At 41.4% G+C, this 22,923-nt stretch overlaps 4 protein-coding genes across 4 annotated transcripts; 1 reads left to right on the forward strand and 3 right to left on the reverse strand.

Annotated features, from left to right (window-relative positions):
* Positions 1-2,736: 2,736 nt before the first annotated feature.
* Positions 2,737-7,315, reverse strand: hapstr1b (HUWE1 associated protein modifying stress responses b). The gene is made up of 4 exons (XM_086295175.1): positions 6,866-7,315; positions 3,840-3,920; positions 3,444-3,719; positions 2,737-3,350 (listed from the first exon to the last, which is right to left on the reverse strand). The coding sequence occupies exons 1-4, from the start codon at positions 7,059-7,061 to the stop codon at positions 3,112-3,114; spliced, it is 792 nt and encodes a 263-aa protein (XP_086151301.1). The 5' UTR covers positions 7,062-7,315; the 3' UTR covers positions 2,737-3,111.
* Positions 7,316-7,814: 499 nt separating this feature from the next.
* On the forward strand, positions 7,815-18,084 carry abcg2b (ATP-binding cassette, sub-family G (WHITE), member 2b). Its single transcript, XM_086295170.1, has 16 exons — positions 7,815-7,966; positions 8,532-8,698; positions 9,630-9,689; positions 9,783-9,900; positions 9,983-10,138; positions 10,454-10,611; positions 10,841-10,992; positions 11,338-11,430; positions 11,994-12,145; positions 12,421-12,572; positions 14,304-14,393; positions 16,190-16,314; positions 16,882-17,036; positions 17,117-17,206; positions 17,326-17,378; positions 17,466-18,084. The coding sequence occupies exons 2-16, from the start codon at positions 8,550-8,552 to the stop codon at positions 17,611-17,613; spliced, it is 1,851 nt and encodes a 616-aa protein (XP_086151296.1). The 5' UTR covers positions 7,815-7,966; positions 8,532-8,549; the 3' UTR covers positions 17,614-18,084.
* Positions 18,085-19,937: 1,853 nt separating this feature from the next.
* LOC147327509 (uncharacterized) lies at positions 19,938-21,177 on the reverse strand. The gene has a single exon (XM_086295173.1). It carries the CDS (start codon positions 21,175-21,177, stop codon positions 20,233-20,235), a length of 945 nt encoding a protein of 314 aa, XP_086151299.1. The 3' UTR covers positions 19,938-20,232.
* Positions 21,178-21,304: 127 nt separating this feature from the next.
* Positions 21,305-22,784, reverse strand: LOC147327510 (lipopolysaccharide-induced tumor necrosis factor-alpha factor homolog). Its single transcript, XM_086295176.1, has 4 exons — positions 22,536-22,784; positions 22,291-22,446; positions 21,924-22,098; positions 21,305-21,812 (listed from the first exon to the last, which is right to left on the reverse strand). Exons 1-4 carry the CDS (start codon positions 22,588-22,590, stop codon positions 21,695-21,697), a joined length of 504 nt encoding a protein of 167 aa, XP_086151302.1. The 5' UTR covers positions 22,591-22,784; the 3' UTR covers positions 21,305-21,694.
* Between the last annotated feature and the right edge of the window lie 139 nt (positions 22,785-22,923).

The raw sequence follows: 22,923 nt of genomic DNA on the forward strand, positions 1-22,923 counted from the left end.
GGTTTCGATGCTGTTTATCTTGGCTGCACGAAACACAAAAAAGGCTGAAAAAAGACACACAAAACTGTATCTGTAAAGGTCTAAGCTTTAAAAAGTGTCAGATATTCACGACAGTCTGTCCGTGACAATAAGAGGAGGGTATCGATAAGGTCTTATTGATACTAATGCCTTCATCAATACTGTTTAAAGATCTGATTCTTTATCAGCTCACTTATTGATTCTTTATACAGTGTGTGTGTGCGTGCGTGTGTGCCAGTGTTTTACTATCTCCCAGTCTGTAAACACACAAAAAGCAAGACGCATGAGTGACTCAAGTTTCCGAAAGCTTTGCTGAGCCTGACATCATTAGTTTGCAGTGTGCAGCTGTCATGAAAACATGCCAGCACTGATAAAAGGAAATGATAAGCTTGGAAGTACTGGTGCCAGTGGATGGGACGATTTGGCACCGGTTCTTGATTCCCTTCCGTTGCCCTAATCTCATTTTTCCCTCGTGTTAAATGATGCCACTGTCTCTATGAACTAAGTGCATTACTACTTCTGCTCATCAGCTATGTGCAGCAGTCTGTCAGCTGCAGACTAACACAGTGAGTCACCACTAATGGCATCTTAACTGCTATAAGAGAAATAGGTTAGCCTTTGTGGTTTGTGTGTCTTTTGGTGGATTCAAAAGTGGATCAAACGTTTGTCCTTTGCAACTCTCGCACCTTTGATGCCAAATGTGGTTAAGTAACCAGGAAACCTCCAGTTTGTTTTGTTGCGGGTAGACAAACAATTTTTTAGTTCACGTAACCGATGAAACACTAGAACTCTTGTGTAAATGTAAATTTGTCTGTTACTGTGTACTTGACACACATGGAGAAATGCCAAACTGCCTTTCGGTGTTCTTGTAACAGTGACAATAAAAAGCTATTCTATTCTAGAGTGATGTTTTCTGATGTTAGAGTGAGACAAAAAGCATATTCTACATTCACTGTGTGAACTGAAAAAAAAAAAATCTAATTACCAGGTTGAGAAATATTACAAGAATAAAAAGTTGTTTTTAAACAACAACAAAAAAAAAATCCTGCTGTTAGCCTTTTCCTTTTATTTTTCCTGGTTCCTCATCAAATGCAGCACTAGCATTGCTCACTTGCAGCTTGTTCTTCCCCTGGTATTCATATTTGTTGTTTATCTTTGTTTGCCCTTCAACACACCTCCCTGTGTGTAAATGCTGCCAATTTACAAATTTGCATGTAAGAATTTCTTCTAGATTAACGAGATTGTTTTTATTAAAACAAACTCCTGTCATGGAAGTGTCTGCTTAAAACTCTTAAAGCAGTAGCATGTAGTTTGTCACCCCCCTGTGGTGGCAACAATGAATTGCACAATGTTAACAAACCGAGGTAACCTGCTTCTGCAGACTGAGCGCAGCATTCAGATGATCCTTTATTCTTGGTATCAAATGAAAAAGGCATGAGTTAACAGAGAAGCACTGCGACAGCTAACACCTGAAAGGCTCAGGTTTCTCCACTTCGTCCTACCCTTTAGTGTTCTTTTATGACCAACAACTGAGGCATTTTATTAAAATACCACAGAAACGAGAAAAACTCCTCCTGCACTAAACACAAGGAACATAACTGTGAGAAAACTCAAACAAGTTGAACACTTGTACTGTTCTTTAATGTCAGAATTGTTATTGTACATGGACATCCTAATGGATTTGCACTCCTTTTTACAATAATGTACCACATATAACAGCACCTACATGTTATGTACACACATTACACAAGATTGTATCACAAAGCAGTGTGAAATCAGCAAAAACAAGTGCCTTGTTGACTCAACACACCCAATAGTCCATGAGCGGGCTAAAGTAAAATATCACAGCCATCGGCCCTCCACTAGCTCACAGGCAGCTGCCCCCTGTAATTTTCTAGATTTAAAGCTGAAGTCACAGGTGTGAAAGGGTTGTAAAACAAGAGACGAGTTATTGGCAACAGTCTCCCAGTTACTGTTGGGTCATATGCAAACAAAGATGCAGCCTTTGAAACACTGTTACTGCTCAGAATGCAAAAAATTTGAGAGCCTGTGTTGTATCGAGTTCTCCTGGACGCTGATATGGAAACTGTGCGTAGCGCATTTGTATTATTTGTAACGTTACAACAGGTAACAGCATGGTTAGAAAAAGAAAATGCAGAGATAAAAGACATAAGATGCATCTCACTTTCCCCACCCCGTCACCCCACTTATCTGTGTGGATATGAATGACCTGCTTCGTGATAAAACCCTTGCTTGGACTGTAAAGAGCAACTGAAGAAAAATAAAATGGGATGAATTTCATAAAAGAGAAAATTGTGAAGTGGAAACTGAATTTGCCAGAACCCTGCGTCCACAAGTGTACACACACACGCGCACACACACTCTTTGTTGCACAAAAACCAGAGATACTGTAGCAGCTTTCTCAAAGGCGAAGACAAGTACGACACAGTAAGTGGCATTTCTGCTGTCAGATACACAAACACAGCAGCAGAATGAGATGCACACGCTGAAAAGCGTTTTGAGTTGAGCCACGCGGCAGGGAGGCAGTTTGGCCTCCCAAGGAGCCCGGATTCAGTCTGGTTTGGCGAGCACTCAAAAGAGGAGGAAGTATGCCTGAGGAAAGAGGGGAAGATAACCGCAAACTGCAGGCAACAGTCTGGTCCATCTGATCACTGAATGTGAAGCACAAAGGAGCCCGGCCAGAACCCCACCCCCCACCCCCCAAAAAAACAAAACAAAACAAAAAAAACAACAACCACCATCTCAACTGAACATTCTGCACGTCGAGAACTTCAAGTGTAACGTGTGCTTGCCTCGGTATCAGATCGACAGAGGGCTAACAAACAGGAAAGTAAATCTGCTAAAAGGAACTCTACCACTGAGAGGACGTGTGAGACAACACCAAATTTCCTGCTGAGAAAATGAGTGGGTTAAAGGAGGGGCTAAATATGTACGCTGAGAACAGTTTTTTCTTTATTTGTAGCATTGCGACTAAGGAAGATTTCAGTGGTTGGCCAAGGCGCGAGTCCCCATCGGCTGTCCAGTTGGCCACTGAGGAGCAGACAGAGGAGGGATCAGTGGTGTGGGAAGAGTTCAGAGCATCCGGTTACGTTTATGCGTGGGTGAGTCTGTGATGACATCACTACAGGGGGCAGGGCCTCGTTTACGATTGGTGGTGGAATCTAAATGGAGTGCCATCTCCTCAGCTATGAAGGTGTTGAGGTCCACATCATGAAGCCCGTTCCTACGACGACTGAGAGACTGTGCAGGGTGAGTTGGGGAACCAGGAGGACCAGAACGCACAGAGATGCTGGCCATGGCACCACTAAGGCCTGGAAAAGAAGAGATGGGGAAAAAAAGAATAAGACAACTTATATGAATTCGAGCCTTGCAACTTCATAAAGCGTTCAGGTGCTTTGACTAACCATGCAGTGCGATGGCCTCTCTAAAGGGTTGCAGGTCGGTCTCCACTGAGCTGCCAGTCTCCGAAGGTGACGGTCTGCTCGCAGATACCATGGAAACTCTGGGTGGGGCGCGAGCTGTACGAGGAGGTGGAACTTTGCCACACAGGAAGCTAATGAGTTCTTCTCGTCTTATAGTTCTTCTGCGTTTTTTCGCCCATGCAATCACCTCTTTATTCCTGCGCTGATAGCCTAAGTGGATGCCCAGGTCATAGCTCCGCTGGCGGGCCTCCATACTCTCTGATGACATACAAGGATGCCTAATTTCAGTATCTCTGGACACAACAATCGCAACTTGTACATATAAAATGCTATAAAAAGGCTGAACCACATAATGGTTAACAGTATCATTTTACTTGCCTTTATACAGATTAGTGACAGCTGTGGCTGCATTTTGGAAGGGCACCCAGAGGGAGAGTCCTTGCTGTTGACATACTCGATCTGTGAATTACAAAATTATTCTTTAGCGACAAGAACAAAAGGCAGACAAACAAAAAGAAATGAGAGCTAAAAACCAAGTGAACGAACAGAAAATTAAATGAGCAATACATAAATATCTACTCTATAAACAGATGCATAACGTGTAGAAAAGGTCAAATTGCAGCAACGGGTTCGGTTTGTGGTCTGCTGGTATTTTGATTTTTATCTGAGACTTTATATAGTCCCATGGAAAAGTGTTTGTCCCCTCTTTAAAAAAAAATAAATAAAAAATGTTAAAACACCTCTCTGACAAAATGAAGTAGGCTTCAAAAGATATCAAAAAGCAACAAATGATGCCATGACTAAGGAAACTCAATAGCCAAGATATCAATGACTATGTTTCTATCAGCCTAAAAGTGGTTTCAAAAGCACTTCTAAATTGAATCACAATGAGATCATTATACACAAATGGAGAAAACACAGTGGTGAACCTCGCCAGGAGTGGCCGGCCTACCAATATTACTCCAGGAACGTACACACTCATCCAGGAGGTCACAAAACTACCAAGATCATCATCTAAACAATTTGGCCTAATTTGGTTCAGTTCAGGCCAGAGTTCATAATATAAACAATAAGAAAGAGAGTGGGCAAAATTGACACCCATGGGAGAGTTGAGGGGAAAACCACCACCTTGTGTCACATTTACCAAAAAACATCTTCATGATCCCCAAGACTTCTGAGAAAATGTTCTGTAGACTGATGAGACAATAGCTGAAACCAGCACAGAATGCCATAAAAAGAAGAGCACTGTAACAGTAAAACATGGTTGTGGTACTGTGATGTTCTGGGGCTGCTTTGCTGCTTGAGGTAGATTTTGCTGTAATTGATGGAACGATGAATTTGGTTCTCTACCAGAAAATCCTGAAGGAGAATGGATGGCAATGAGTTAATGCACTGAAGTTCAAAAAATGAGGAAAATCTGTACTCCCAGAAATCAATGGGAGATGCGACAGATGGCTGCTGTCCCATTGTCAAACAGCCAAAACAAGAAAAATATTACTTAATAATGCAGTTCTGACACCTGTGCACATTAAGGTTCATAACTGCTTTAACTGTGTAACTGGAACTTTTCTGCATCTGTGCTACAATGACTAAAGTATACTCCTTTTCTATAATGGGACGCTTTTATACCCTATTTAAGGTGAAGATGATAAACTTTTGTAACAGTTTTTATTGTCTTAACTAATGTTCCACTAACGACTGAAATTGAGGCTATGGTTCTCTTCCTACTTGTACAGATGGGGACTGAAACTAAAAATGTGCTACAAGATGGCCACCAAGTTGCTTCTAAAATGATTTTACTTTTAGTTCGGCAGGGCTGTGGTGCCATGGAGCTAAAGAATAGATACCATTTAATCTTCAAGAAACCATGGACTTTGTCACCTTTTAACATGTATGTGTCTTTGCAAACACTGACTGGCGCACACAACAGGAAGTCATGATCCACATATCCATTAATAGCTTTCTGGCTACAATGGAAGACACCCTAAAGACTGAGTCAGCAGACTGGCTGATTGACCTCAGATTTGAGAAACACTGTTTGAGCATTTTCAAATTCAGTATCCACCACAATAAGTCTCAAGGCTAAAACTAAAACTCTCAAAACTATGCATATGCTTAGGATGCTTAAGTAAAATTATGTGAATATCAACAACTTGTGCGATGTTTACCTCCAGTTTTTTTATTTTTAAAAGAAATGCAATGATAGTATTTTCATGACCCAAAAAATAAATGCAGTTTTCCTGACTAGAAACTCTTACATTTTTTCTGCACTGGCTGCTCATAAGTGTATTCATGTACAGGTGTGTTCCTGATTTTAGGACACACGGGGAGGAGGGTCTTGTAAACAGAAGTACCTGACCAAGCAGGATTTCTAGACAGTGGTGGACAAACATCGTAATTGTACTGGTGAAATAGAGCTCCATAAATATTGAGGATAGGACATCAAATAAATCCCATATACTGGTGATCAAGGCAATTCGAGGCAACTAAAGCATTTAACACACAAAAACCCCTGCAGGACAAATCTGAATAACTAAGGGATCACAATTTACAGCGAGTTTCTGGTCCTGATGAGAGGCTGTCAGAGCAAAAAAGACAAAAAACAAAAACAAAAAATAAAACAACAACAAACAAAAAAAAAAACAAACATATCTGGGCAGGACAAATTTTCAACAAGAACATTTATGGTAATCCTTTCGCCATTTTGTTCTGGTAATGAAAATCATTGCACCCAGAAAGAGGAAACTGAACTGCGTCTTGGTATAAAACGTCTTTTGTGTCGTTAACTTCTGGACGTCCACAACACCGCTATAATAAAAATTTACGACTAAGCTTCAACAAATGTCTTGTTTTCAGTCTACCATCTCCTCCCTGTGTTTCGCCATTTTGACTAGCTGTATAACTGATAACCGGCAGACAAAACACTTTTTGTGTAAGCCATATCGTGTACATAACCGACGAACAACTGTAATAAACCCGTGACGCCCGCACCGGCAAGTTAACCCGTTATTTCGGGGACATTTTAGCGTGTCTTCTTTTCAGTCCCTTAAACCAGTGAGACCTCTGACAGCTAAGGCCACCGTGAGCTACATTCAGCCTTGTTGTCCGACGCTCTGACACGGTGACCGGCTGTTAGCGGCTGCTAGCGTTAGCATGTGGTATAGTTAGCTAGCAAAAGGAACAGGGTCACGATAATCAAGACGAGAAGCGACGAAGACTCGATTTTAAACTCTGTTTGAAAGAATACACCTCCCAGTCCAACTGCAAACTACAACGGTGACAAACAACGCCGGTTGTACTTTAGAAAAAAAGCTGTGAATAGTGCCCTTTGTGTCTCTCCGCCCAGCGATAATGTTAGCTCAGGCGGCTAGCTTAGCTTGAATTCCGGCATCTTCTGTACATACCTTTGTAGAGCTGTGCTACCGCCGTGGCTGAGTTCTGAAAGAGGTGCCACAGCTTTTGCTGGCTTTGCTCGGACTCCTCTTCGTTTGGCGCATCCTGTTCCGCCTCAGCTAAGCACTGCCGTTCCCATTTCGAGAACCAGTGCTCGGGGCCGTGCTCTTGGATCTCCGCTTCTCCCTCCTCTTTCCTCTCCTCCATAGCTAACGTTAGGCGTTAGCTAATAGCTTATAAGCTAACCTTCGTGTAAAATACAGGATTTTTAATTTCCCGGCTGTGCTATACTTTTCTGTGCTATACCGGAACAATACGTCAAAGTACACAAATTAAAAGCCAGAACTGCTGTTATAGCCACATTGTAGATATTTAACACCCCACCCGTACACCCAGTGCTAAACACACAAAACTGAGGAACGCAATGACAACACCTCGGAATTTCTGGAGCTTGCCCCTCCCATTATCTCAATGTGCTGAAAATAGATTGGTAGAAACAATTTTATAGGCGGTGCTTGATGCTGAACACGAAGCCTGATTGGACGGTGACAAAAAGACAAATTGTCGGAGAAAAACAATGTTGATCCCACCCAGAAGATTTTCTATAGCCTGTTACAGTGGATTCCGTGCGTTAGGGGGCAGCCCGACCATGGAAATGTCGTACATGTAATCAGTGTGGTCAAAGGTCTAAGGACACCCTGTTTGTGCTCATACTTTTTCTTTGTTTTCGTTTTAAATTCAAGATCAGTATCAGTAGACTGAACAGTAGTCACTGAGACCAAGTAACAATCATGGTACACAAATACTCCTAAATACTCAGACTTTCTCAAACAGTAGCTCACAAAGTGTGAAGTCAGAAAACAGTACTTTTCCTAATGCTGCATTATTTATGTTACATTAGCAGAGAAACGCAGACGACGCGAGGAGGAGGACAGGCAGATACAGACTATAAATACACACACCAGGTAATCAGGAAATGGCACACAGGAGGGGACACAGCTGGAACTAATGGACATAACGAGACACAGACCTACAAAGTAAAACAGGAAACACACAGACTGTTTTACAACACAAAACTCGGGGACCCGAACAGAGCACAGAGGGAGACACAGGTAGGGATAATAAACACGACAACCAAACCCAAAGAACTAATACAAAATCAGAATAAACTAGAAAATAATAATAATAAACTCACAGCGCTGGGTCACCGACCCAGGACCATGACAGAATTTGTGCTTGCTGGCATTAATACTGCTGTCGCCTTCATGAATATGAATAATCGTACTGTGTATAAAATTACCTGTATAAATAAACATGTATTAACGTATAGGTATGGTAGAATGGCTGACATCTGCAATACTTTCATAGGGGTAATCAGCATTATACTATACGCATATCACCAGCTGCCATCAAATTACTTGCATAGATTGTAATGCTCATGGGTGGAATTACTGCTGTGCTTGTGATTTTGAATGGGAGTTCAGTGCCACATGATCACAGTAAGCCACAACTCTTTAAGGATTGAGAGAGTCCAAAGTTCCGATGGGTAATAAGAGATATCTTTTGGTTACATTTTCACTCACCTGTATCTCCTTCAGCCTGCACAGGTCTCTGTGCCAGACTGCTTCTCTCTTTTGAACCCAGCTTCCAGACTCTCTTTTCCTCTCTTTCTGCTAGCAACTCCATTCTTTGAACATGACTAAGGGGGAGAATAGTATCCGTGTTGATGACTACTTTCAGGACCGGGGTCCAACTGTCACATTCAGCAACCTCCTCTACTGTGTTCAAGAAACAAAGTTCTGCCGCAAGATAGGGCCCGAAAAGATCATCCTCCATGATGTGAGGTAGGACATGCTGGTTACCCGGGAGAATGTGAATGTATCTACATATACTTTTATGTGATATAACAGCTTTATTACTGTGTGGTGACCGATAACATGCTGGAACTATAGCATGTGACAGTCAACGTTTTTACGCTGGTCTCATAGAAATACTCTATGCACTTTCCACGTTGTTCTTTTTGAGCTTATACGTTGTTCTGTTGTTAATCAGGAAAAGAGTCAAAGATGTTCTGGCAGGTTAAAAACCTGAGCCAGACTGGATTCACTCTCATTACACCTAAATATATGAGTGACAAATTCAAAAAAACAAAAAACAAAACTATAGGTGGTTTCTTTTATGCTCCTTGACTTGGATCCACTTGAGTTCATATTTATTAAGCAGTGTCACTGAATGGCTTGATGATCATGAAAATATCAATAAAATATGGCAGTTGCAATCACCAGATCCCAACTACCTAAACGCCTATGGTAGACTTTGGGTCACATTGGTCAGTATCTTTGAAAAGAATGGGGTTTACCCCTCAAGTAGATTTCTAGAGACCTAATGTGCCATGACTAAGGAATACTGAGGTGCAGTGAGTCTGTTCTAGTGACGTGTTTTGGTCTATCACCTTGCTAAGTCACTTTGTGTTGATTTTTCCTTTAATTCTTTAATGTGTACAGGTCAATCAGGCAATAAAAGTGTAAATAACATTAGTTTTCAGTTGTAGCTCTACTTTTTCAATATGCTGTAACTTAGAATGCTAAAAGTACACATGTATGTGTTTGGCCGTAGCGTTTTATTTTCATAGCATTGTCATCTTCTTTTATTTTCTGCATTTTGCAGAAAGCATTGAAAGAAATGAACAGTATAACCTCCAATGCTTGAGTAGAAAGAATGTATCTTGTGGATTATGTATTAAGGATCACTAAAGCATTGCATGACTTGCTGCAGTGGGATCATAAGACCGGGGATGAATGCCATCATGGGTGCCACAGGAAGCGGTAAAACATCGTAAGACATTTCCCTGCAAATACATAGTCAGTAGTTTATAAGCATGAACAGGCCACCCAATGATGTGTTTTGTTTTTTTTATCCTGATCGCAGACTCCTGGATGTACTTGCAGGGAGGAAAAATCCAGCTGGACTGCGTCAGGGAAATGTATTGGTGAACGGCAAAGTCGTCACGTCTGACCTGAGGCTCAGCTCTGCCTACGTGGTTCAGGTACACAGATGCAAACAGATGCATATTTTTTTAACATCACACACTGGTGAGTGGTTTATCTACGTCGCCCTTTTGGTTCCAGGATGATATTCTGATGGGGACTCTGAGCGTGAGAGAGAACCTGCTTTTCAGTGCCAACTTGCGTCTGAACCCTAAGGATCACTCCACAGCAGATAAATACCAGCAAGTAAAGACCATAATAGAAGACTTGGGCCTTACAGACTGTGCTGACACTAAGGTACAGAGCACCATGCACAAACTACTTTTTTTAAACTGTAGAGGAAATATCAAAAAATCTTACAGTATTTTATGCAAAATAACTTATCATTAGTGCTTTTTAAATCCTATTACTATGAGACCACAGTACCAACTAAACTGTATATAATCGCTACAAAAATACATTGAAGTTTGGTGTTTTGGTGTAACTTACATACAAGAAAAGTTATTCTCCCATTTTATTTTGAAAAATCAAACTTTATAACAGAAGTATCACTCTAGTTTGTCCTTTTTGCACATTTTAGATGCAAAGCAAGTTTTGCGTGTGTGTATTCAGATAGGTACGGAGTTTCTGCGTGGTGTATCAGGAGGGGAGAGGAAGCGGTGCAGCATTGGGATGGAGCTCATCACGTCTCCCTCTCTGCTGTTTCTGGATGAGCCGACCACTGGCTTGGATTCTAACACTGCAAACTGCATCATCGGTCTACTACACAAGTACAGCGCAGCTACTTAACTATCACTCATTACACACATACACAAAAGACACAAATAACACAAAACCGAAGCACGCTGTATAAAATTAGGTAGAGTCAAACAGCAGCGTGCTGTTCATTGCTATCTTTAGTTCACATTTACACTATGCTGGTGTTTCTGGTGTAAATGATCTCTTTATGTCACCATCTACTGCCGTCTGTGTAATAAAAATGTCCAAAAATGTATGAAGGTTGTCCAGAAGAGGCAAGACTGTGATCTTCTCCATCCACCAACCCCGATACTCCATCTTCAAACAGTTTGACCACCTCACACTGATGCATAAAGGGGAGGTGGTGTATGCAGGAGCAGCAGACCATGCCCTGATGTACTTCACAGACCTTGGTATGTAATGCATGAGTTTGTATATTTACTGTAAAAGTTGGAAGACTCTGACTGAGAATCCTATAAAAAATGATGAGCAGTTGAATACCAAAGGGAAATATACAGTATATGAGCTGCTGAATGAGGTCAGAAGTCAGGGCATGACTTAAGTCCTGTTTTATATTTATATGTTCATACTTAACTTTGTTCTACAGTGTGAAAATGATCTGAGATTATTTAGATAATCCAGCCCTGAACTGGGTTCTTGGATTCATGAATGGATGTAGCACTTCCTCAAATCCAGATTTTGTATGCTTTTAAAGTTGAATGAGGTTTTATCAGTATGTCTGTGTGTGCTTTGCACAGGCTATCAGATTGAGCCTTTCAACAATCCAGCTGACTTCTTCATGGACATCACAAATGGAGAAACAAAATCAACAGTACAATGGGACATGGCAGGTAAGTAATAATTCACAGTTAAAAAAAATGTTCTCCTACTTCGCTTCTCCAACCACCAACTACTTTTTGCTGAGAGACACACACAAAGACAACCTTCTAAAATAGACAAATCACTCTTTGTAACACCAGTTAAATATCCAAGCATGGTTTGGTGCTTCGTGAGTAAGAAAAAAAAATCAATGTTGGATAAAGTTATTGGTGAAGTTACAGTTTTAGACATGTCGGTCACAGATTGCTCCAACAGCATTTCAAAAACTATATTCTACAATGTTTTTGCTTCATAACACAACCTGCCGCATACTGGGCGGCTATAAAAGCCTCACTTATTACAAACCAAGCTCATGTTTGTGCAGCATGTTTGAACTTTGAGTTGGGAGGCAGCTAGGTTTACTTAACGTGACGTAAAGGAAGGTTTGTGTTACGTAACTAAGCACTTCTGGAGTAATTGCTCAGTTTTACATCTCCAAACCCATCTCACTTAGATTTCTTGGGTGGCTGTTATAAATCCATGTTTTTATTATGCTGTCCTTAACTTGACACCGTGATTTCCTCTCTCACCCAAGAGAATTGCAAAAACCCCTTAGCAATAAAGTATCAGCAGTCCCAGCTGTACCAGAATATGATGGAGGAGCTGGACCATGTGAACCAGAGCATTGTTGACGGGGTCACAGGTGAAGACAAGCCGGCCAACTACGCCACCTCTTTCTTCTATCAGGTGAGCAAATTGTCAGTTGCAGAGAACATTTTTTAATTTTAAAATGATAGATTATTTTCTGGTTGTTGGAAATCTCAGGTCTCATTAGTTTAATGATTAACAGAAGCAGACGTGAGTTTATTAGGTTATGTCACAGAGTTTACGAGCCAGCTGTTATCTCAGTGTGCTTGGCTGTGTGCTGATCCGACTCAGTTTTACTGTCTACTCATAAAAAATGTTGATAATTATCCTCTTTGTGTCTGTGTGTGTGGTGCATCTGTGTGTGCGTGAGCTAGATGCGTGTGGTGTGTGGCAGGACAGTGTTGAACACTCTGAGGAACCCTCAGACCTCCTACGCCCAACTGGCTCTCAACATCTTCTTTGCCATTCTTGTGGGACTCATTTATTACCAAATGCCCCTGACACTGCCCGAGGCTTTACAGAACAGGTACACAACAGTGTGCTTTGTTTAATTCAGGGTATCTGCTCCATTTTCACCTCTGTATTCCACATAATATAATTTAAAATGTTTTTAACCGTATATTGTTGTAGGGAATTATTGCAGGGCCGCTACTGTGAAGGCCACTTGGTTCCAGATAGTCAAATAGTATTTGTCTACCTCCTGATTTTCATATTTATTTGCATATTTGTCGCACTTATGTTTCCGATCGTCAAACAAATTTTAATGTTAGATGAAGATAACCCGAGTAAACACAAAATGCAGTTTTCAAATGATGATTTTATTTATTAAGGGAATAATCTATCCAAACCTACATGGCCCTGTGTGAAACGGTGATTCCCCCCTAAAACTAATAACTGGTTGTGCCACCCTTGGCAGCAAGACATGCAATCAAGCATTTGCGATAACTTCTAATGTTTTTTTTTTTTTACAGTGCTATGAAGAAATTTTGGCCCACTCTTCTGCACAGAATTGTTTTAATTCAGCCACGTTGGAGCATTTTACACCGTGAGTTGTTTGAGGTTTATGGTCATGCCAAAGCATATCAATCTGATTTAAGTCCAGACTTTGACTAGACCACGCCAAAACCTTTTTTTGGCCATTCAGAGGTGGATTTTGTGGTGTGTTCTTAGTCATTGTCCTTCTGTATAACTCAAGTGTGCTCGTGAGATTCGGGGCATGAACTGATGGTGACACATTTTCCTTCAGGATGTTTCTGGTAGAGAGCAGAATTCATGTTTCCATCAATTACAGCAAGCTGCCCTGAAACAGAAAAACAGCCCCAGACCGTCACACTACCACCACCATGTTTGACTGTCAGTATAATGTTCTTGTCATGAAATACTGGGTCACTTTTATGCAGATGCAACTGGACTCAAACCTTCCAAAGAGTTCAGCGTTTGTCTCATCAATCCAGAGTATTTTTGTGGTTAGGGTTTTGTGGATAATCAAGATGTTTTTTGGTAAATGTGACACAAGCATTTATGTTCTTTGTGGTCGCTGTTTTTTTCCACTTGACTCCCCCATGGATGCCATTTTTTCTCCAGTCTCTTTCTTATTGAATCATGAAGACTGAGCTTAACTGAGACAAGTGAGACCTGCAGTTTTTTTGGATGTTCTGAGGGGCAAATCATTTTCACACAGTGTCAGGGAGGTTTAGATAGTTTATTTCCCTCTTAATAAATGAAATCCTGAATAAATGAATGAGATCGCGAATACAAGCGGCGGAAATGGGCTTCCTCCGAAGGGTGGCTGGCCTCTCTCTTAGAGATAGGGTGAGAAGTTCGGCCATTCAGAAGAGGCTCAGAATAGAGCCGCTGCTCCTCCACATCGAAAGGAGCCAGCTGAGGTGGTTCGGGCATCTAACAAGGATGCCTCCTGGGTGAGGTGTTCCGGGCATGTCCCACCGGGAGGAGGCCCCAGGGCAGGGTATCTCTCGGCTGGCCTGGGAACGCCTTGGTGTTCCCCCAGATATACTGGAGGAGGTGGCTGGGAAGAGGGAGGTCTGGGCTTCTCTGCTTGGGCTGCTGCGGAAGAAAATGGATGGATGGATGGCTAAATGAAATCCTGCATTTTACATTTACTCTGCTTATATTTGACTAATGTTAACATTTGTTTGATGACACATGTAGGTGTGACAAATAATTTTCACAGTAATGTATCATGGCTGACATGTTCTTAACTTTTTAAACCATTGTCTCTTTTGTCTTTTAATGGCAGGAGTGGAGCGTTCTTCTTCCTTATCATCAACATGGTGTTTGGGAATCTTTCTGCTGTTGAACTCTTTATAAATGAAAGGGCGATCTTCATGTGAGTGAGACATTAAGCTTATGTGTGCCCTTTAGAAGTGTGACTTGTGCTATTCTGTATTTTTCTTCAGTCAAAGCCAAAGCTGCTATATTCTTAAATCCACCATAGTTACAGAGATGATAAATCATAAAAACAAGGCATGTAGTTTTGTTTTCATAGAGGTTACACGACATTCCAAAAACAACTGGACATTGCGATTTTTATTCATTATTACTCAAGTCAGAGAAAATAGTTCATTTGTTATACAGTGTTTTCAGCTGTGGTTCACTACACATGTCTAACTATTGCACAGGGACCCCTTAAAAGAAAGAGCCTTTTACAAGAACCCAATCAGATTCCTACAACCAATAAAGCACTCTTGTGTCAGTCCAAAAGGGTCGCTGGCACCATATGTACTCTAAAACTTCTCGACATATAATTCAGACCAGTTGTATAGCAATAAACAGAAACATACTTTGGGAAAGTTGGGTGATCCCTGCAGTTGTCTGGAAAATGCAGGGGACACCAGGAAAATGCAACAGTACTCTGAAAAGACAGAAGAGACTAGAGCAAAGGGTCTTTAATTTTTCCAGCAGAGCCAGTCATGCTCTGTTGGCTATATTTCATTTACAGTAATGCATTCACAAAGGACTACAAATAAATCCGGAGCTCTAACCCTACCTAACTCGAACATTGACCCTGAAACTGAGTCTTAGCCCTCAGACAGGCTTTTAAAGAGGTGTGAAATAAAACAAGCTGGCCTCTCACTGATTGTAATGGAGAAAACTCTCACAAGAATAGCTGTACAAGTAAACAGAATAATTTTGTTTATGTGTTTTTCCATCTTAAAGGTGACAAATGATTTCTATCACTTGCTCATATCGTTGGGAAGAGCCACTGGTGAGAAAGGTGTTACCCACCATCTGCTTGCAACACACACATTTAATTAGTGTGTCTGTTTTGTAGTCCTTAGGCTTTATGACTGCCTGCATGAGACATATTTTTTGGACATTTGTAAATTGTAACTACCGGTATGACAAAGTAATCTGGGTTATGCTCTCTCTGCGAGGACTCTGGACTAGAGCCCCGTTAAGAGAGGCAACATAACCTCATTAATACTCATCAGCTAATTCATCTTGGCTGCTGTTCGCAAGAAAACCAAACTCACATGGCAGTCATCTCAGGGGCTGGAAAAAAACAGCCAAAATGCCAAAACTGCAGTTCCTCTAGCTGCCACTTGGGGCTCTTTTCAAAAGCAAGTCAATCCCTGTAGATGTTAAAATAGACTTCACAGCAGTAATTAACATGTTTATAGTCTTGTGAAAATTAAAAAAAAATGTTTTCGAGTTTATAGATAATTGATCTCCTCGTGATATCTGTACTGGGAGTAATTGTTTTGTATAACTCACCCATTTAAATTGCACTGAGGCTTAAAGTTTGTTTTATTAAAAGCATAGCTTGTCAAATCCATTTACTGTAAAAGTTGCACCCAGCTAAAAGCATAGCTGGGTGCAAGTGATAGGTGGCTGCCAGCACAGCCTGTTGTTGTCGATAGCTAACTGGACTTATAGCCAGGATGTCCTGACCAAGTGTGTGGTGTTGCTGCCTTTTAAAGCTTTTTTTTTTTAAATTCAATCATCAATGAATTAGCGTGAGCTTAATTTTAGAAGAGGTGCATGCTTATGAGTTGCATCACACTTTGATATAAAATATAGCTAAAAAAAAGTCTGTTTTTCAAATTGTCAGTGAATCTAACCCTTTTCACCCTCTCACATTGTTTTTGAGTTTGTTTTTTTCCCTGTTAATGTTTGTTGCAGTCATGAGAACTCTAGCGGCTATTACCGTACCTCCGTCTACTTCCTGTCCAAGATCTTTGCTGATCTCATCCCCAATCGCATGATTCCCATCATTGTGTTTTCAGCAATTGCCTACTACATGATGGGTAACATCATCCTTGCATGCAAGCAGACATACACATACAAAACACACATTGCGTCGTATCATGAAAGATGTTCTGATACAGTCAGTTAGTACAGAGAGGAGCTGCTGGTGTTTCATTCACATCCATGAAATGTCTTATTTAGGGCTAACTCCAAATCCACAGAGTGGTTTTAGAATAGAATAGAATAGAATTCAACTTTATTGTCATTGCACAGGTACAGGGCAACGAAATGCAGTTTGCATCCATCCAGAAGTGCTTTAGTGATATAGATATATTACAATATATATTAGCAATAATATTTGCAGTATGAGTGAGAGTTTGGATGCAGTAAATTAGTGAATAAGGAAACAGCCCAGTTCCTTCTGCACAGGCTGAGCCTCATCTCAAGGGTGTTCCAGGTTTGATGAATAAAATCTGGATCCCCATAATCTACTTCCTAATTAATTGAGCCGCTGTTGATTAATTTTCATTTGGAAGCTTCCATTTGATCTCACTGCCACTGTGCCAGGAGCAGCCCGCTCAGTAATTTCCTGTCTTCCTGTGTGCACGTGTCCACCATTCCTTCAGGGTTGAAGCCTGCCTTTGAGACGTTCCTCTGTTTCGCTCTGACCATGTCTCTGGTCAGTCTGGCAGGAGTTGGTCTGGCCTTCCTCGTCTCAGCGAGCGTTTCTACATTTGCGATGGCAAACATCCTCATTGCTTTGCCCTTCGTCTTCATGATGGTGAGATGCTAAGACTCATATATGACATGTACAAGAGAGGAATAGGCACTTAAGAGTTTCATTCCCTCTTTATGTTTTAGGTCTTTGGTGGTTTTCTCGTCAATCTCAACGCCATGCTGAGCTGGCTCTCTTGGGTGAAATGGATCAGTATCTTCAAATATGGATTGGATGTAAGACACGGAAAGCAAGGGAGGAGGATTTGTGTGTGAGAATGAGACCACTGGGGCTGAATGTGCCTTTATGTGAAGTGAGGAGGTTGTTCAGCCTGATCTTTGTCTCTCTTTCTTAGGCTCTATACATTAACGAGCTGAAAGGACTGTTTTTGTACAGCAACAACACAGCGTGAGTGAAATAACGTAGCTACTGTTTAAAACTTATGCACACACTTGCACACACAGATTAAATGTGTCTTTGTGTCTTGTGCTTCAGCATCTCAGGGGAATATTTCCTGGAACAGCAAGGTATCGACTACTCCGTGTGGGGCTTCTGGAGGAACGTGGTGGCCTTGCTGGGAATCATATTTGTCTGCATGTGCCTGGCCTACGTCCAGTTGCGACGAATCAACCGCTGGAAATGATGCCCATTCATGTGTCCATAAGCAGCAAAGTATATTTCTTAGTAATTTAACAACAACAAAAAAAAAAGCAACACTGGAGAGTTTTGTATAGTTCCACCAGACTGAGCTTTCTTTTACTATTATTTATTATTTCAGATCAATTTATACTGTAAAACATTACATTTAAAATCTTTTACTCACTTAAGCTCTAAAGTAGGGATGTCAGACTCATTTTACATCCCGGGTCACATGCTGCCCACATTGATGTTAAGTGGACCACACTAGTGAAATTCCTCTTTCTGTCATTGTAAAGACGTCTAACTGTCCATTTAAAGTCCCTTGGAATATCATAGAAGAAAAACAAGTGAAATTTCAATAGTATCTCAAAGTTTTTTGCATGATAAAGAAATGTTGTCAGAGTAGATGGAAGAAACCTGTCAGCACAAATAAAAAAAAATGTGTTAAATTAAAGAAAAATTTGGTTTAGCTCATTGCTCAGACTCTCCTGTAATTACAAAACTGAAAGTTTTTGTTAATTCTCAGAAAATATCCTATTTGTTTATTTTTTTTACATTATAAAAAAATGATATTTCTAAAGAGACAATGAAAAACATTCATTTTTTCTGTCATTTAATTCCAGGATGTTCTGTTCATCTGGACTTTGAGTTTTCAGTGGGAGAAACATGTCATTTCTTAAGAAGTCACTTGGATGAGTGAGGAAATATTTCTCCCACTGGAAACATAACCTCCAGATAAACAACTTTCTGGGATTTGCTTACCTTGATGATTGAGCTTGCATCAAGACTTTCATTTAATTGTTATATCTTATGTAATGACTTCAGTGTAAAAGTCCAAAATTACGCCCTCCTTTATGGGCTCAAATTGTGGTCATAAATAATTTGTACTTGTAAATCAGGATTTGTGTGTGTGTGTGTGTGTGTGTGTGTGTGTGTGTGTGTGTGCGCGCAAAAAGATTTGTATGTGGACTTGGCCAAAAAAAACTGTGTCAAACTCTACAAGTTACAAGTACGAATTTTGACCCGATTTTTCTTCCTTTCATCTGATTGGCCAATGTCATGTCAATCACAAATGTAACTATCCAATCAGAGAACAGATGGGTTTGGCTGTCGGAGGGGGTGCTTTTTTGAACTGCAGGTCCTTGAAGGGTAATACAGTTTGAAGCTGGAGGATCTCTATAAAAATTTCTGATAGCAGCTAGGTCCCCTAACTTTCAGTAGCTGTTGAAAGGATAAAGTTGTGGTATATCAGTGGTTAGAAATACCATTATTACTTTAGGATTAGTTTAACACAAAGTCCGGGCTGACCCGGGAACATTGCTGTGAGTCGCAGTGCTCAGCATAAAGGTACTTTCTCATCGGACGTAGGATGTGCTGCTAATGCTAACTAAAAGCAAAGGATCCAGAATTTGTTGCGCTGGCTGCTGAGCTCTGTATGTATGCTATGCCACATGTATGCTAATTCATAACGAAGAAAGCTTTGTAACTATCTCCACTAGTGAAGACTGTAATTTCCAAAACACTGCAAACAAATCTTTTTTTACAGACACACAAATTCTTTTTACACATAAATCCTGATTTACAATTACAAAATATTTATGACCTCAATTTGAGCCCATACTCCTTCAACTCCTCAACCGTCCTGTGGACTGGAGTCGAGTCTTTGCCCAGCCAATGCTGGCCCTTGGCCTTATGATTAAGGGCCCTGCTCTATAGCATTAACCATCACACGTGTTGTAACATTTGACTCCCAGGTGGATAAGCTGATATACTATGCGCACTTGGTGTGTGCACGAGGAAATGTCTGACAACTGCCAAGCCAAGACCTTAAATCCGTAGAAAGCTACTTAGCGCTTTCTTAGACAGTGTTGGTTACAAAAATAAAAGTACAAATGATTTGTCTTTAAAAAGTTTTAAAAGTTTCCCTGTTTTTAACTTATTAATTTCTTTTTTTTTTTTTTAATTGACTGCAAGTCTTACAAAACGTGATACTGATCAAATGACGGTAATGGTGCAAACTGCTTAGCTGTGAAATTTAAAGTGAGGGCACAGAAGACTAAGGAAAAGCATTAAAAATCAAAGTAAACGCTGACTTTCCCTTTAATTACACTTCATCGGTTACTCTTCTGACATTGCATAACTGCGGATAAAGTGTCATCTTGTGCGAGATCTTTATCTATCTTTATTAGAGACGATCCTGTGACGTGCAAATCCTCCTGAGGCTCGTGCATCACTATAGATTACACATTGCAGCAGCTGTGTTGCTCTGTGCACTGCACCTCACAGGGCATGCTCGGGCAGTCAGTGAACAGTTGTCTTCTCGTCCTTGCACATTTGCACCTTGTTAGAAAGCCATGTGTCAATGAAAATATATTTTCCACAAAATATTTCAGTGGATCTTAACACCCAAGGCTCAAAAACACAAAATAAAAATAAATATTTTTTTCTTCTGCATACAGCCCTTGTAGTTGTAATCCAATAGTATAAAGAGATAGCCACGACACCATCATGCTGAATGACATCACATCACATTTTTTATCCTGGAAATATGTATGGGGGAAATTTGACATTTACCATGACAACGCGCATTTAATCCCGGGCGCTCGCTCATTTCCAGTCACCTTCAGAAACTTTTCACGCTGCTCGCGCTCCGACTCAGCCTGTTCCCCGCCGTCATTGGTGCGTTTTCCAGCCCACGTAGCCACTCTGTACATTTGAGCATCACGCGCTCATCCACGCCGTAGTTCTCCTCTTCCTCGTACTCCACGTCGTCGTACTTGTGCCGCTCATTCAAAAGGGAGATTTTCAGAATTGAGTTTATGTCTCCGAGCTCAGCGTCAGTGCTGTTTTTAGCGGGGACTCTGCCGCTGTGAGAGCCGTTTCTCTGCCTTTTGGGCACGTTTTCCCTCCTGCGTCGGGACTCCGTGGCTCCTCCGGGAGCCAAGGTGGATCCACTCGCGGGATTTCTGGCGACTGAACGTTGCCGGTGTTTCTCGCTGTTTCTCCGCTGCAGCAGGAGGACAGCCTCGGGTGTGAGAGTCAGAGTGAAACGGACCTCCTGCTGATCCTTGGTTCTCACAGGCTTCACCTGTGAGTCACTCTTTACAGAAGTGTGACCAGAGTGTTTGTGCTGCTGTCTTTTAGACAGACTCTCTGAGCTGGTGACAGGAGATCTGCCTTTCTGGGATGAAGGCAGCGAGCCTTCCCTTCTGTTTGCCCCTGACACTCCTTTAATTGTTGGCAGATTACTCCTGGGCTGACTCTTCTTCCCCAGCTGTTTCAAGTTCAAAGCCAGCCTCTCCTTCACTGAGCCGCCTTTGTCTTCTTTCAAAGCTTTGGTCACAGCAGATACAGATGAAGTGTTGTTGGTGGGTCTCTCCTTCCCAGCGAGTCCTGACACAGAGCGCGTGATGGACACTGGCGGTATGAAGGGCATTTTGGCAGCGCACAGGATCAAGTAGGAGAGGAGTTCACTTTTGCTTGTGAAGTGTCGAAAGAAAAAAGAATGGACTAGGGAGGAAAGTGATTTCCTGACCGAGTTGAGATACTCTGATGCATCTTCAGCCATGCAAGGGTCAGCTGGCTGCAAGTGCGTCACTGCCTCGCGGATCCACCAGTGCTCCTCTACACAGGAATAACATTTCCTGATGCCTTATACCTGAGCTGTGAGTGGGAGGTTGTTGGCATGCTTTAAAAAAAAAAAAAAAGAAAAGGGCTTGTATGATGCTCATTACCCTGAGGCTCAAACATCTAAAATAAACCTACACCTCTAATCCTCTAGAGTGATTAGTGAGAGCACGTTTACTATGCACAGTACAGGTGCACATGCAGGCCTAATCCTCGCTGGATGTTTGGATGTGCAGTGAACTATGCAAATAAAGGTCACTTGAAACATTAAGCTTTTCTCCCTGCTCTGCATTTTAAATAAAACAAAGAAATAAAGCTTGAAGGATTGGCACAGAACACATTTATTTAATAGGATTCTTTCACAATTTGATTAAAACGTTTAAAATATCGAATTTTACACAACAGGAACTCGTGTGCTCTTATGTCTAAACGTGCATTTGACTCCAGCAATTGTGTGTTCACTCGCAGCACCGCTTCTTGTGCACGTGAAGAACCCGTCGACAGCGTGGACAACTGTGGTAGGCGTCCTTAAAGTGGTTTACAAAAAATGGAATCAGGCAGCAGCCGAGCACCAACCTGTGAGGCGGAAAGAACCACATGCTGATCTCTGACTTTTTAGAAATCGAATGTGTGATCGATGCTGGGATACAAAAAACAACCAGACTGAAGTGTTTAAATGCCTCTCACCCGCATAACACAAACACAAGACACACGAGCCACGCAAAAGTCCCGGCTTTAAAGGTGACCTCTGTGGTGACCCGAGTCCTGCAGGAGGGGCAGGTTGCCAGACCTGGAGAGCATCGCAGCTCAGCTTCATAGCTCACAAACTTTGCCCTGGGTGTACGTAAAGGGGCATCATACACTGTTGAGAAGAGGTTAAAAATGAATGCTGACATGCAACCTGAAGGGGATTGCTGCTAATTTTTTTTTAAATGTAAAACTAAAGTAAAGTAAGTAAACTAAAGTAATAAATTATTAAGCTATGTTTAAACTTAGCAGCGAGCAAAGAAAATGTGACATTACATATTCAAAATGGAGGTAGAAGAGCCTGTACCTGGTACAGCTGAGAGAATATTGTTGGGCAAGCAAACTCCTGAAGACGAGGACGAGGAAGGCGGTTGTGGTGGCTGTGCTGGTGGTGGTGGTGGTGGACGGGTGAAAGGTGAGTGGACTTTGTAGACTTTGACATCTTGATCCGATTTACAGTCCTCTGGAAAAATGGATACACAGTGAGGTTTTTGTTTTTTCAACCACAGGAAAACAGACTAAGCAATGCTTGAGATGAGAGGTTATTTTTACCTGGTAAGAAGTATGGCGTAGGTGCAGGAAACAGCTTATCCACATTTGATTCCATTTAAAAGGCCTGAGGGAGCGTGAGAGGAAAAACAAGGGAAAACTCCTAAAATGTGCCTCCTGTGTTTGCGTCCAGCAGGGATTCATCAGCAGATGTACCAGGTGCTGTTAATTGAATTTGCCTCTGATTGGTTCAAGAAGGTATTACCCATTGTTCAATAGCGCCATGAGCATGTTAAACAGGTAGAAAGGTCTTTCAGCGCTGGGGCAAACCTTCCCCCAAACAGCCATCTTGCTTAGTTTTATTCCACTGGAAATTGGTAAAAAATCAAATTTTGTTTTTTTTAAACACCAAAGATAATCTGTTCTTTATGAGTAAGACCAGATGTGCTCT

This window comes from Aulonocara sp. 'chitande type north' Nkhata Bay, linkage group LG6, assembly GCF_057382095.1.
Source record: "Aulonocara sp. 'chitande type north' Nkhata Bay isolate Kocher_YH1m ecotype deep benthic linkage group LG6, A_spYH_male_GT1.1, whole genome shotgun sequence".
Classification (NCBI taxonomy): Eukaryota; Metazoa; Chordata; class Actinopteri; order Cichliformes; family Cichlidae; genus Aulonocara; species Aulonocara sp. 'chitande type north' Nkhata Bay.